At 46.3% G+C, this 14605-nt stretch overlaps 6 protein-coding genes across 6 annotated transcripts; 5 read left to right on the forward strand and 1 right to left on the reverse strand.

Annotated features, from left to right (window-relative positions):
* Positions 1 to 1573: 1573 nt before the first annotated feature.
* Positions 1574 to 2869, forward strand: FPOAC1_002741 (uncharacterized protein; the record flags this gene model as incomplete). Its single annotated transcript, XM_044847316.1, has 1 exon — positions 1574 to 2869. The coding sequence occupies one exon, from the start codon at positions 1574 to 1576 to the stop codon at positions 2867 to 2869; it is 1296 nt and encodes a 431-aa protein (XP_044713232.1).
* A 2048-nt stretch (positions 2870 to 4917) lies between these two features.
* On the forward strand, positions 4918 to 5604 carry FPOAC1_002742 (uncharacterized protein; the record flags this gene model as incomplete). The annotated part of the gene is made up of 2 exons (XM_044847317.1): positions 4918 to 5512; positions 5564 to 5604. The coding sequence occupies 2 exons, from the start codon at positions 4918 to 4920 to the stop codon at positions 5602 to 5604; spliced, it is 636 nt and encodes a 211-aa protein (XP_044713233.1).
* A 420-nt stretch (positions 5605 to 6024) lies between these two features.
* FPOAC1_002743 (uncharacterized protein) lies at positions 6025 to 7233 on the reverse strand (the record flags this gene model as incomplete). Its single annotated transcript, XM_044847318.1, has 4 exons — positions 6025 to 6283; positions 6339 to 6372; positions 6443 to 6877; positions 6930 to 7233. 4 exons carry the CDS (start codon positions 7231 to 7233, stop codon positions 6025 to 6027), a joined length of 1032 nt encoding a protein of 343 aa, XP_044713234.1.
* A 995-nt stretch (positions 7234 to 8228) lies between these two features.
* Positions 8229 to 9463, forward strand: FPOAC1_002744 (uncharacterized protein; the record flags this gene model as incomplete). The annotated part of the gene is made up of 2 exons (XM_044847319.1): positions 8229 to 8387; positions 8435 to 9463. The coding sequence occupies 2 exons, from the start codon at positions 8229 to 8231 to the stop codon at positions 9461 to 9463; spliced, it is 1188 nt and encodes a 395-aa protein (XP_044713235.1).
* Positions 9464 to 9845: 382 nt separating this feature from the next.
* FPOAC1_002745 (uncharacterized protein) lies at positions 9846 to 10805 on the forward strand (the record flags this gene model as incomplete). The annotated part of the gene is made up of 1 exon (XM_044847320.1): positions 9846 to 10805. The coding sequence occupies one exon, from the start codon at positions 9846 to 9848 to the stop codon at positions 10803 to 10805; it is 960 nt and encodes a 319-aa protein (XP_044713236.1).
* Positions 10806 to 12357: 1552 nt separating this feature from the next.
* FPOAC1_002746 (uncharacterized protein) lies at positions 12358 to 14091 on the forward strand (the record flags this gene model as incomplete). The annotated part of the gene is made up of 1 exon (XM_044847321.1): positions 12358 to 14091. The coding sequence occupies one exon, from the start codon at positions 12358 to 12360 to the stop codon at positions 14089 to 14091; it is 1734 nt and encodes a 577-aa protein (XP_044713237.1).
* Between the last annotated feature and the right edge of the window lie 514 nt (positions 14092 to 14605).

The raw sequence follows: 14605 nt of genomic DNA on the forward strand, positions 1-14605 counted from the left end.
CTGATCCAATATGGTTTATCCTAGTCGATTAACGTATGCATAAACTTACTAACCCTATCAATAGCGATGAGCCGCAAGTATAGGACTTAAGGGACGACTTTTCAGTCTGGCAAAGTGACATATTCAGTTCTCGTCAAGGGGTAACAATAAGACCTCTTATGACATTAGATTTAGCCTGGGTCAGAAATGGGACGTCCTTTTCTATAGCTGGATTAGTTGCCAAAGGCTCTTATGCGCAGACTATAAACGATATATACAGTCAGTCTGCGATTCCATACTCTGAGAATGATTTCGTACTAAACTTAACCGATCACTGTAGTCTAAAGCTGCTTTCTGAGAAACGTTAAAGCAACTAAACCTGGACATCCGCTATAGATATATTCATGGCCGAATACTTCCTTAGATCTAGCAATGAAGAGCGGACGGCGAAATGGTTAGAAATGGCTATGTTTTTCGTAAACTCTCTGGCTAGTTCCGGGGCATCACATCGAGGTCAGCCTCTATATTCCTACCCAGTGACTACGATTATAAAACTAAAGCGGGATTTGAGTGTGGTGATAGTTATCAGTGTATTCTCGGTCTGCAGGGTATAGGGCTTTCTCTCTCCTGATGTTGTTTATCTTGCGAACGCCTGTATAGATGGATACTCTTGATGCAGACGCTTTAATGCAGATGGATAGTCTGTTGAAGAAATAGAGAGAGCCCAGACCAAAACTATTACCGACTTCTGGTATTATTAGAGTAGAGAGAACTGGTCAAAATGTGGAAACCTCAACGGCGGGATTGTCGACTACACAGGATGCTGCTTCTTTTCATTCGGGTAGCATTTATCTAGGGCTCGGCCGGGGAGGCTTGGTAACTCGGAGTGCGTTAAAGAGGATGGAGGTAGAAACGACTGTTGTATGTAGCTGATGAGTGTTTGTAACCGATATATCTATTATTTCTTATGTTAGCTTTTTATATATACCAAGGTTTTTTGATAGCATATAAATATCCCTTTTGAGTATATATCTTTGAGTATTAAGTACTGAGTATTGTTGTTGTTTAGTGAAGATTTAACGGCAGTTAGACTGATAGGCAGGCATATATAAAATAAAAGGTAAGATAGCAGTACTCAAATGGCCAATGCAGAGCTTGGATCGTAAATATGGAACTAAGTAACGTAAGAGTGACAAGGTCAAGCAGACGTCTAACTCTAGGCTCCCACCAGAAATAAACCAAGACCTGAACAGTGGAGCTGGATCGGACTCTTCCTTTACTACTACGTCTTCTCCTATCCACTAGAATACAAAACACCAAATCATCGCTCACACACTCATCAACCCGACGCGCTGCGTCTTTCAAGTACGACAATAATAGCAGTACTATCCACATTCTTTGAATCATTCATTCATTCATCATGGTATCTCTTGTGGACAAGTGCGGTTATTACATTCGTAATCCGCGTCGAATCCCTAAACGTTTGGCTGCACTATCTGTTTTGCTTTCACTATTCTTATTCTTTTTGTTCACACTCAACATCGAGTGTTCTGGTCACTCACAGAGTATCAGCATTCTTCCTCCCCGCGACCGAATGGACACCGTCAAGACAACAAAGTTTCTTCTCAACAACCCCATCGAGTCTCCCTACAAGACTCAGTTTTGGGAGGTCGGTCAGCGATCTAAACAGATCGGGCGATGGCTGGGCGCTTTGGATGCCCTGCCTCCGAAATCCAGGCAAAGTAAAGACATCTCTATCGCTGCCGAAACAGTTTCCCAGAACCTCTTTCCTTTCATCCAGAAATCTGATGAGGATCCTGAGTCTGTCACTCCGCTCGCCGATCTGAGAAACTCATACAGACGAGGATCACGGGGCATCATTATCTCTGTCGGTGGAGGCGAGGAGTCTGTCCGATTCGCGAGCCACTTGATAGTTTCACTCCGACAGGTGCTTCATTCAAAGCTCCCCATCCAGATTGCGTATGCCGGTGACGAAGATCTGTCCCCTCGAGACCGCGTCAGAATCCAATCTCTGAAAGGCGCAACAGACATGGAATTCCTCAATGTTCTCAGTGTCTTTGACGATTCGACACTCAAGCTTCAAGGTGCCGGCTGGGCTATCAAGCCTTTCGCACTACTGGCATCCAAGTTTGAACAGGCTATTCTCATCGATGCCGATGCTGTCTTCCTGCAGAAACCTGAAAAACTATTTAATGAGGCTCCTTACGTCAACACAGGCGCGTACCTGTTCCATGACCGTTTGCTCTGGAGATCCATGTTTCCCGAACGGCACACTTGGTGGAGGGATCAAGTAAAGGAGCCCTCTGACGAACTCAAAAAGTCCCGGGGATGGCGAGAATGCTATTCCGAAGAAAGTGACTCGGGTGTCGTAGTTGTTGACAAATCGAAGATTCCTGTATTTACCGGACTACTCCACGTCGCCTGGCAAAACTCACTTGCCGTCCGAGAAGATGTTACGTACAAGCTTGGTCATGGCGACAAGGAGTCCTGGTGGTTGGGCCTCGAGCTTTCAGGAGCGCCGTATGAATTCGAAGCACACTACGGGTCCGTCATAGGATGGGGTGACTCTCTACATGTGCACGAAGTCACCATGGTGTGCTCCTTCGGCATTGCACACCTCGACACCAAGGGCCGGTTGATGTGGTACAACGGCGGTTTGCTGGAGAACAAGAGAACCAATTTTGACAATTATCGGCTGCCGAGCTACTGGATGACAGACGGGGTGTGGGAGAAAGATGCCGCCGGAAGCGACATGAGCTGCATGAATAATGCTACGGCTCACAGATTGACTGATAAGGAGAAGACGATTCTGGGCGAAAGCATCGATGCTGCCATGAGGGTTGACGCTGCTCTTGCGAAGAAGAACTAGTGGATTTGATTAATGGAATGAAACGAATATCAGGAAATGTATGAGTATAGAAAGGACAGACAGATAAAGCCTTGGTTACCGCAAGGTGACAAGAAAGGCAAATGATAATCAAGGATGATTACTTTACAAGTCCCACTTCACTTGATAGGAGGGAGTGATTGCCTTCTCCTACAATTGTCTGTGATTCAGATGACTTGGGAAGTGTGGGGGGGGGGGGGAACAGATTCGTTAGGACGTTTACAGTAACTTGAAGGTAAGTAAGGTTCGATCTACTGGTTTCCTAGACTTTCGCTAATACCTGCTCATCTCTCTAGATACAGAGTATTTCTTCCGTTCCAATTCCGATGTTTGAAGCGAGCGTCCCATCAACGGAAACGCCAAGTCGATACCAGGGACGAAGAAGCGCCGATGGAGTTGAACCGTCCCGAGTCGAACAGCAGCCCATATACCCCTGCAGACCAGTCGACAACTTCTTCAATACCTCCAGCCGGTTGCAGAATAGGTTCTCCAAAGTTTGAATCGCGGTTCAGCTCAAAGTTTTCAAACCGTGAAACCGAGTACGAACAAGGCAACGATACCGCCAAGCAAGTCATCAAACATTCAGCTGTATTCCATTTGGTGGCATTTGTATTTGAGATCTTGAGACAGATTGTACTATCGTGGAAGACCAATTTTCTCAGGTAACGCCTGATACAGTTAGGGCTACGACAAACATGCCATGCTGGGCTGTCAGTTGATATCAGGGCGGAATATGGCTGGTCCGGGAAGTTGCCTAGGCGGCAATTCATATAGAAGAAACAAAGAGTAAGGGTGTGTTATATGTGATGTATTATAGGGCTTTGTTAAGCTCACCGCAGAATGCTTGCTTGTAGTACACAATAAACAACTCCATTATGACAGTGGATATTGGAAACGAATGTCAGTCTTTGTCAAGAAAAATCAACAACCCGAATTTTGTGTCAGTGTTACGCATCAAGGACTTGTATGATGACAATCAACAATTTGGCAGATTAATTATACGATTTAATTTTATTCCTCTACACTTTCTTTGGATTTGTCGTGGTCTGTTGTTGAGATTGATTCTAGACTACCCCGATTACCCTATATCGAGTGCCTTGGTTGACGCATTTTCTACTCCTACTTGGCTACCTTACCTTACCTACTTAGACTAGGTATCGAGCTAGTATCAGCTCCAGTTGCCGGGCCTCTACTATCCCGCGGTAGAGCTGAGACACTTAAACAAATTCCCGGTCAATGCCTGGTAGTTCATCTGCCAGTTGCGACGTAACCCGTCTCGTCCAAACTCGAATGCGACGAACCCCTGCAAGTTCCCAACAAGCATAACGCCAAGCTTAAGGCCGATACGACACAACCTGACACCTTATTTCAATTCGAAGCCTTATCGTTTCATCGCTAGAGAGAAAGCTCAGACGTCTCATCCTTGAAGACTCGTCCAAAGGCTCCACGGATAGAAAAGAAGCCATCTTGGCACCTGCAGGTTGCGGGAATACGTCGCATTCTATACCCTCGTCCTCGGTAGTGAGACCGCCGGTTGCTGAGTTTCCGAGCACGTTGGGGTCAGTTTATCGTTTCGGCTGGACCATGGTGAATCTGATTCTGGGGATGAGCTGGAAATCTCAACAAGAAACGATGGCGGATGGATATGGATGAATCGACCTGTCAAGACTCAAGACCTTTTCAAACATTTCTTCCTATATAAACGTTGCACAGCCTCCCTTCATCTTCAGCTTTCATCCTCACTCACCATCCAATCCAATCCAATCAACCAGTCCATTCTTCCATTCTCCAGTCATTTCCTACGAGGTAAGCTTCCTCTTGTCCCGATCCATCACGATACCTTCATTTGCTAACATCCCAACTCTAGCTGTGCTCTAGTCGACTTCCATTCTTTCTACTTATTTTAACCTTTAGAGCTGTGCTCAAGTTTACGTCCATTCCTTCGATATATACCCATCCGACTGGTTGCCCACTCCTTTAACTTATACACCACCACAACAAACACCAACTTCTTTCTCAAATCCTTCAACATGAAGTTCTCTACCTTCCTTATTGCCGCTTCTGCTGCCCTTGTCTCTGCCCGACCTGGCTTTGTTTCTACCTTTGGTAACGAGCGCGCCGCCCTGGCCAACGAGACTGCTCCTACTCCCACCCCTGGTCTTGAGGATGGCCGCGAGCTTACCCCTGGACGTGGAGAAGACCGCGAGGACCGAGACCGCGAAGAGGACCGTGCTGGCCGAGAAGGTGAAGACCGTGACCGTGATGACCGCCGGGGTCGTGACCGTGAGCTTGCTTTCGGCCAGGTCGATCTCAACTACCTCCTCCAGGTCAACAAGCTCGACCTAGTCAGACTCCAGACCCTTAGCATCAAGAACAGATTCGACGTCAACATCTTCGCCGACCTCTTCGCTGCCGATGAGTTCAGCATCAAGTCTCTCCTCCAGCTCCAGCAGCTCTCCACCATGCTCGCCATTGCTGAGACCGGTATCTTTGACCAGTTCGAGCTGTCCAGCCTCAAGCTCGGTGATCTCAACCTTGGCCTCATCGATGGCATTGGCGGTATTGATCTCACTCAGTTCATCGACGCTGCCACAAGACCCAAGATCACTGTCATTGCCAAGCAGGGTAAGGAAGCCAACCAATCCATTAATACAACTCACGCTAACAATCCTTCAGTCAAGGTCAAGAACACTATTATCGTCGCCGGAAGGAACTAGAGCTTCTGGGAAGCCGGTTAATGAGGGAGCGGGTATCCCAGCCCATGAGTTAGACTTCTGGTCAAGTCACTCGCTATGAGGCATAATGTAGTAATGAACACGGATGGGCTAGGACTAGGGTTAGGATTAGGGTAATAGAAGGTATTAGGATAGATACCACAATGCCCAAGGTCACTGGTTGACTTGCAAGCAGCCAAAGCTGACCTAGGGTATGAACCAAAACAATAGTTATGACGAAATATCAGTTTCTATGTTCTCTGTATTCGATTCCAACTCTGTTCGTGTGATACGGTTCTTTGAGTCTATCAAAACATATTCAACGCCTAACAGGTGACTAAGATTTTATTCCCTCTTCTATTACATGTCTACTATCATCCCGCTGACTTCTATGTCGATACCTACTTGATAGCCTTTTTCAAATTACAATCTTGCCACATTCCCATTCAGTTCTTCCGTAGAACTATTCCTTCCGAGACTGAGTTGTCTTTCTTTCTCCGGTTTGGGCTGTATATAATCGAGAGGAACCTCGGATATTGACTCATTATGCTTCGGGTCAGCTCCACTGCCGCTCTTGATGTAACCAACTGCGCTACGCATCGGATGTTTATCCTTTATAAGTCGAATGAGCGGTCTTAAGGTCGGGACGCTTGCGGCCATTATGACAACGTTTTGTTCAACCCTGAAGTATGTATATCAGTATAATATGTAGGTCGATCGAGATATTAAGAACTCACAAGCCCCAAATGATCAAAGTCACGACATTGTATACTGTAAAGGGGGTTGATTAGATATTGGAGTGATATAACATGGTAAAGTCAAGTGATCATAGTAAACTTACAAGGATCTGTTCGATCATTGAAGGTATACAAATACGTTGCCTTGACAATTGTGAAAACAGCAGAAAGGAATGTCAAGCCCAACATGAATGTGATCTCCAACTTCTCTTGTCTCTTCAGTTGTAGTTTCCAAAATGCGTGGATCGGGACAACAGCAAGGACGAGATCAGTCAAGACCGTGAAACTGCTGACGACATAAGAAGACTGGTTGAAGACGTCTGGACTCCAACATTCCCCCTTGGCCGACTGATCCCATAGCATCTTGGTAGGTCGGCATTGAGCAAAGATTATGACAACCGATATTGTAGCGAGAAGAATCTGTATAGCTACGACAGCACGGAGGAACCGACGGGTCATTGTTTTCGTGTTGCCAACGAGACGTTCGATCAGGATCAAGATGGCAACGTTAGGGAGACTGTAGGCCATGATGTTGAAGGCTGGAAGCGGGAAGTCAGCGATCAGACAATTGAAGTTAAAAGGACCACTTACGATAGCCAACAACTTGTAGAATCTTGGTCTTGACCATCCTTTGTACGCCTCCAGGCTCTGCAGCGACAGAAGCTGTGTGTCGACCCAAACCGAGATCTGCAGAGGCCTGCACCAGAGCAGAGGCAACGATGCTTCCAAGCAATGATAACAGAATCAACAGGTCATCCCAGCCAGGTCTTTGAAATATGACTATCGTTGTAAAGAGCTTGGTCAGGACGGTGACAATGGCCATGCCGGTAAATAGCCATGCTACCAGACAGAGCTGAGTCTGTCTCGAATCGGTCGGTACATCGTTGATTTCCATCCTGCCATAGTCAGTAACAAAGCTAAGGATGTATACAATTCACATTTGCGAGGTTGTGGCTTAATAGTATATATTAAATCTCCTGATTATGGGCAATCTTTCGCCTCTTGGCATCGTTCGTTGAGTCCTTCCCAGGATTACTTTGTTGGTCAGGGCATGACCAGAACATCTTAATTATATCAGTACCAACACTCGGATGATAGAAAAGAACCCCGAGAAGACAAGAGTTGTTGGTTGTAGACTCAGTTCTTTGCAGTTGTTGCAGACACAAGTTTGGGAGGTATTCTTCCGGACGGTATCGAACTGGTCCACTGGGAATAATACTTTATGTTGGCGCTAACAACCAACAACATGCATGAATTGTCCACCTGAGGGACTCGGTTATGCAGGTTCCAGGGCCCCCTTGAAGAATGGACTTTCCGTGCCACAGTTGAGTACAGAACTCTTCGGTCCTTGTTTTTTGACTCGATAAAAGATTGTGACTTTATCTCGCTTATACTGCAATTTTTAATATTGTTGGTTCTTGAAAACAAGAGGTAAGAAGAATCACAAGAGATGTTTTCTTCCCTGCCTACTTCCTACTCCGCTGATTATGTGACACAGCAACTTCCTTTGTACAAGTCTCAAAATACTTTCCTACCAAAACACAATCACGAATCCAAAACATGACAAACTCTGTGGTGGAATATTGAATACGAACAAGACGACACTCTACTCCTAATCTGGATACTCAACGCAAAGTTATCACAAACATGCAGGGGATACTTACCCAACATACAACCACCCATTCAGGCGGGATCTTGGCAGGTTCAAGTGGGCATCTGTTGGTTGTATACCATGAGTTATCCTTGAAGCCAACAGGAAGAATGCCCCTGCATAATCAAAAGGTGATAAAAGATCCTTGAATCGCCCACCTCCATGAAGACTGAGGTAAAACAAACCCTCGCAACCTTACCCATCACTTTTGAACTCCCTGGAACCAACAGCACTCTGATATGACGCCTTCAGAAATCATCAAGCGCATGCAAGATGCTGCTGCGGCATACGATAGAGAAGAGCTCGGAGCTCGAGCAACTCTACTGGACTTGAATCGCCAGCTCCTGGCAGAACTGGAGACACCAACCGATTTTGTGCAGCGTATCTGGTTCACTACTGTAAGTACTGCTCCTACCACTACGAAACAATAACTGACTTCCAACAGGCTTCTCTTGGTGGTAGTCTCGAAGTCGCAAACAACACAAAGATCTTCCAACATCTGCAGAAAGCTAAAGATGGACTTACCACCCAAGCCCTTTCTGAAAAGACTGGTATCGCCGTGCCTTTACTCGATCGTTTCATGAGACATTTCGCCGCTCACAAAGTTGTCCGTTTCTCCAAGTCCACTGGTTGGCATGCAACGGATCTTTCCAACACCCTGGCCAAGGAGAACTACCAACACAGTATCTCGTTCTGCCAACTTGCCGCCGCAAAGTCGTTTTGCTTCTTCCCCGATCACTTTAAGCAGGCAAACTACCAGCATCCCGGCTTACATGATGGTCCATACCAATATGCCCACAACTCTTCCCTTCCGTTCTTCGACTGGCTAGTTGCAAATCCTCCTTATGTTAACTGGTTTGGATCATTCATGTCAGTATATAGGGCTGGTAACCCGGATTGGTGGGAGTTCTATCCTGTCAAAGAGCGTCTAGCTGTCGGTTTTGACAAATCTAACAGCGATGTGTTCTTGGTTGACGTTGGGGGTGGCCGAGGGCATGATCTATTGTCTTTTTCAAACGGAATCCATTCATCTGGCCGACTAGTCCTACAGGACCTACCAGAAGTCATCGCAGATGTGACCGAGACAACCGCCTTTGAAAGCCAAGCTCACGACTTCTTTACACCGCAGCCCATACATGGAGCTAGATCATACTTCCTCCACTCCATCCTTCACGACTGGAGTGCCGAGCATGGTGTTCAGATACTGAAGAGCCTGAGGCCTGCTCTGAAACCAGGATATTCGAGAGTCCTGATCAATGAGATCGTCCTCTCCGAGGAGAATCCTTCCCTACCTGCTACCTCGATGGATATGATGATGCTAGGACATATCGGGGAGGCCTGCGAGCGTACCGAGGAGGACTTCAGAGCCATGGCAGCAGAAGCTGGGTTGGAGGTCGTTGGGGTCTTTTCCAATGCCGCATCACCTGAGAGTGTCATTGAGCTCATGATTCCATGCAAAGAGAATCGAGTCTAGCTTGTCACCTCTGCAGTCTTGGCCAGTGGATGACAGAAAGGCTGGCCTCCGAGACTTAGGAGACAAGACTTAGAGTCTAGTATATACATCGTAGACCAACTTGCTAATCGTTTTCGTCATGCTTCAACCTGCCACCTCCTCTGTTACCCTGAGGTCTGGGTATTCTCTATTGCGTTTGCATAGTCAGCCTCACACCCGTGCGTTCCGGTTAGCGAAAGATAGAGTTTGCAACGGTCGAGAAACTCAATATGGGATAACTATCCACCAACAAGATACCAGCACTAAACCAGGGTATCCCAGACCGCTTGGTTCTGGAATCTCAAAAGCCATTTGTCAAAATTAGTATTTGGCGGTAGTTGCAATCCGACAAGGGGGTCAAAGCATGTCCTATCCGGTCACTCCGCTACTAGGTATATATATTTCATGGCCCCCTTCTATCAAACACCGCGATGCAAACAACTCATATATCAAAGACATCATGTTACTGGGAAAGTTGCTTGCTTTTGGATCTCTGGCTAATTGCCTAACCGTGCACCAGAAGAAACCGATATGGGAAACACTTCCACCGACACCGGATCTACCAGCTCCAATCAACACCAAAACAACTTTGATTAATGGAGCTCACCTTTGGATGCAAGAATACAACAAAAACTCGGGCAGAGTCCCAATAGTTCTTGACCACGGTGGTCTTGGCTACTCCGCCTATTTCGGATCTGTCATCTCTCGTCTCATCGACAATGGGCACTATGTAATTGCCGTCGATCGCCGAGGTCATGGCCGATCGACCTTCAACAAAGACGATGTCTTCACGTATGATCAGTTCGCCCAAGACATCGATGACCAGCTCAAAGCCGCTGGTATCAAAGAGTACAACGTGGTGGGCTGGTCCGATGGCGCCATAACGACACTATCTGCCCTTCTCAATCCAGTCACAGCAGCACCTATTCAAAAGGCATTTATCTTTGGAGGTTCCGCCAACCCTGAACAGACCAACGCAACCTTCTCGAACACGGCAATCTTTTCCGAGTTTGTTTCACGATGTCGCACCGAATACGCTCAGCTGCAGCCGAGCGCCAACTTTACCTTGTTTGGCAGCAAGGTCGTCACCTTGGAGGCGACACTTCCCCAATTCACCGACGAACAACTAGGATCTATTGATGGAAAGAAGGTCATCATCGTTGGCGCGGAGCATGAGGAGGCGGTCAATCTGGACGTGCCAGGGAAGTTGCACAACGCCATCAAGGGCAGCAAGTTGCGGATTCTTACTGGTGTGAGCCACTTTGCGCCCCTGCAGGATCCTGATCAGTACGCGTCGGCTATAGAGGAGTTCTTTTCTTCTTAAGCGATGTACAATCAAATCCTTGATAAACAGGCTACATATCTTCCAGCATTAGAAACTAGAAAACATAAAGAGACAACTGGTACCGCATATTACACTATACAATGTTACTCGCAACATCCCGTCAAGTTTTTAACTACAAGAGACACTGTTTTCAAGTTTCACCATATATTCGTTTCGTGTCCATATGTGTACAACGCCTCCGCAAGGTCTCTCAAATAACTCAGAGGTTGTGCCATACCACATTACAGTAACGCTCAGAACATCAATCTGTGAGTAAGTCTCTCTTTTGTTGGGTGATTTTCGAGGCGTAAGTCCCGAAGTATACATTTGAAATCAACTCATAAAAAAACACAGTTTTTGAACCTAGATGCTGATATAGGTCCTGTCTAAAGGTATATATTATGACTTATAAAGTTAGAATCATAATGATTACTATAAAAGCTCTTATTATTCCTTCCAAAGGTTAGTTATTAAACATTTCCTTATCAATATCAATATCAACATCAACATCAACAAAAACACTGCATAAGATGACAGACTTCAGAGTCCTTATCGACCCTGGCTATGCGCCGGACCAAGGAACCATCTATAAGAGCTTGGCCCCTATAACCGACTTCACTTCTGAGGAAAGAAGTCTAATAAAGTTATCTGATGGCTACGTTTACCTGAGTAAGTCTCTCTTATTATAATTCTACAGCATGTACAGAGCCTTGGCGTCTAACCTACTTGATAGTTTACTCCTCAGTACAACAATGGATACTATATCTACTACCAACTATAAGCGCCATTAGATTGGTATAAGTCCTTTGGCAATACACGTACTATAAGAGATATATAGCTTGTTGGCTACACGCCACATATGAGATCTTATCCCTGAAAAGAAAACATGTTTGTATAAGCTGAATACACGTTACATTGATTTGGACATAAGGCTGATTTGTAGTACAGTATTCGCAGATACAACACGAGGCGTATGCCCAGCTCGACTCTATCATAACCTCCATGCCTACACTGGCCACCCTGGTTGGAGACATATACTAAGACGAGGGGCTACCCGCAGCCAGTCCTGCAAGATATGTCTCGCAGTTACCTCAAACTACATTATAACGGAACTCGCCTTCATTCACGAGTGAAAGAGGTTGACGAATCTTTACGTTGTCAAGTCTAAGTCGCAGAACAGGGTAGCCAACCTATTCACTGACGCGAGACTCGCCTAGGACAATAAACACGCCCGGCAATGATGGTGCTTCAGAACGGCCTCAGGAAGATCTCATGGGGACCGCCCTCATAAGGTTTACTTTCTTTGTGAATTTCCCATGGATCTATGATGAACTGGTTGATCCATAAGCCATACACGAACACGGAGGAATGGAAAGCTGGCTTATCTCCGGATTACAAAAGGCCGACCCCGAGCCCGAACCCGAATTCCTTTATCGAGGAGTCGGATTTAAACACAGATATAAGAGCACACCTTGACTTTTGTATTACTTACAAGAGAATGTGATCAAATATCCTAAGACTTTCAGACATTATTCTAAGCGATCTGTTTACCATGGAAGCTGTCGCTGTTAGTTACGCCGTCCCTGTCTTACACAACATCAACGGGCTAGAGATCAAAACGAGCATTATACACACACCGAAAAAGTCTCCTTCAGAATACATTGAGCTAAATGAAGATGGAGTGATTGGGAATGCGACTGCGGTACATGACGGTCCCGTATACATCTGCCTCGCCGAGAACTACGACTACTGGTGCGCAGACCTTGGTGTTGATCGATCAGAATGGGACTGGTGCCATTGGGGAGAGAACATCACTTTTAAGTGTACAAGTAAAACCCTGACTGAATCTGACTTTCGGTTGGGCGATGTATGGAGAGTTGGCAGCAGCGTTCGCTTGCAAGTCTGTGGATCTCGTATCCCTTGTATGAAGTTATCATGGAGATGCGGCCAGAAAGACTCATGGCTGAAAACACTAGCCGACACTGGTCGGGTGGGTGTCTACTTCAGAGTCCTCAGCAGGGGCCGTATCTATCCTGGGGATCGCGCGGTCCAAGAATCATCATCGGGAGATACTATGGATGCGGCAACTATCACTCGGCTGGCCTTCGACTCGGACCTCAAGACCCGCGACACTCTAAACTTATTGGCAAACCATGATGCCCTCCTCCGATTGAATCGGCTAATCATCAATCGAAAGGTTGCCGGGATCGATGATAAAGTGAACAAAGGTAGAAACGCGTGGAAGGGGTGGCGAGAGTTGCGAGTTTCTCGAATCGTTGATGAAGGCAATGGTATAAAGTCATTCCATATCTGTTCGGAAGACGACAAAGACCTTGCTTGGTATCTACCAGGACAATTCCTCACCATACGGCTACCAACAGGCGATATCCGCAGTTGGAGTATCTCGGACTGGCCAGGACGGATCCAGCCCCAATACTATCGCATCAGCATCAAAGAAGCAGGGCACGCTTCTTCATGGATGTGCAACGAATGCGAAGAGGGAACTATCCTCTCAGCACGTTCCCCAGCTGGGAGGTTCGTTCTAGATTGGTCACAGGCGGTAACTCCCCGACAACTATACTTATCCGCTGGAATCGGCATCACGCCTATACTTGCTATGATGAAAGCTCATGCCAATCATCCCAACATGAATGTAGTACCAGGCATCTGGATCCATGTGGTCAAAGATGGGAGAGGTCTGCAGTTTGATAACGAGTTCCTCCAGATTGAGAACAATCCTATCAAGAAGTTTGTTTTCATGACACAGCCTCGTGACATTGACATACACGAAAAAGACTACGACTTCTTAGGAAGGCCGAGTTTGGATACAATTACAGAGCTACTGGGAGAGACATACAAGTTCAACCCATTTGGGACCACTGCAATGGACTTGCCAGCTAAGTTCTCAGCAGCATATATATGCGGCCCTACAGACTTCGAAGAAAACATGAAGAGTATACTTGTGAACCGAAATATTCCTCCGCCTTTCATTCATAGCGAAAGCTTCTCGGCATCTGGTCACGCGGTTGGAGATTTGGAGAGAGCCACAGTCCGATTTACCAAGTCTAGCAAGACTGCACAATGGAAGAAGGACAGTTCTATGTCATTGCTGGAACTCGCAGAGTCTGTCGGTATGGCACCCGATTATGGCTGTCGCGTAGGTGCTTGTGGAAGCTGCGTCGCGAAAGTAACTTGTGGCTCAGTTTCAGGAGGTATTCAAATGGATGGAAGCGTATTGACGTGCTCAGCGATTCCTACATCAGATGTGGTTGAAGTTGAGCTTTGAGTTTGTTGGCGAAAATTAGGCTGAGATATAAGCTCAGGAACAGGTCCATTCCTATGATCTCTATTCTACTGGCTAGATATGTACAGAGAATACTTTGCAAGAGGGGGTTCTGCAAATGCTTCGCTCCAATCGTGTTATCCATGCTAAACAATGTTCACCCTGACCTCTCAACATGTTACTTCGTCTACTGCATGCAAACATAACAACTAGACATCACTGGTTAGCAATACTTTGGGGGGAGTCAAATGAGGTAAACTTACACTTGACCAAACCCAAATCAGCATATGTATCCTCCCTGGCGGTATTGAGAGATTCCAAAGGGTATGTCTTTGGTCGAGGTCGTCACCAAAACATGACGACCAGAATGATCCCGGCCGTTCATTCACTCATTTCCTTGAGCTTGATGGCACTATAAACAGTTTAGTCATAATTGTTTCCATAGTTAGTAGTAATCAATAATACCTTGAGTCCCAGTACAGTCCCCGGTCGTCGAGGCTGATGATGAACCCGACGA

The sequence above is a fragment of the Fusarium poae genome, chromosome 1, assembly GCF_019609905.1.
Source record: "Fusarium poae strain DAOMC 252244 chromosome 1, whole genome shotgun sequence".
NCBI classification, from domain to species: domain Eukaryota; kingdom Fungi; phylum Ascomycota; class Sordariomycetes; order Hypocreales; family Nectriaceae; genus Fusarium; species Fusarium poae.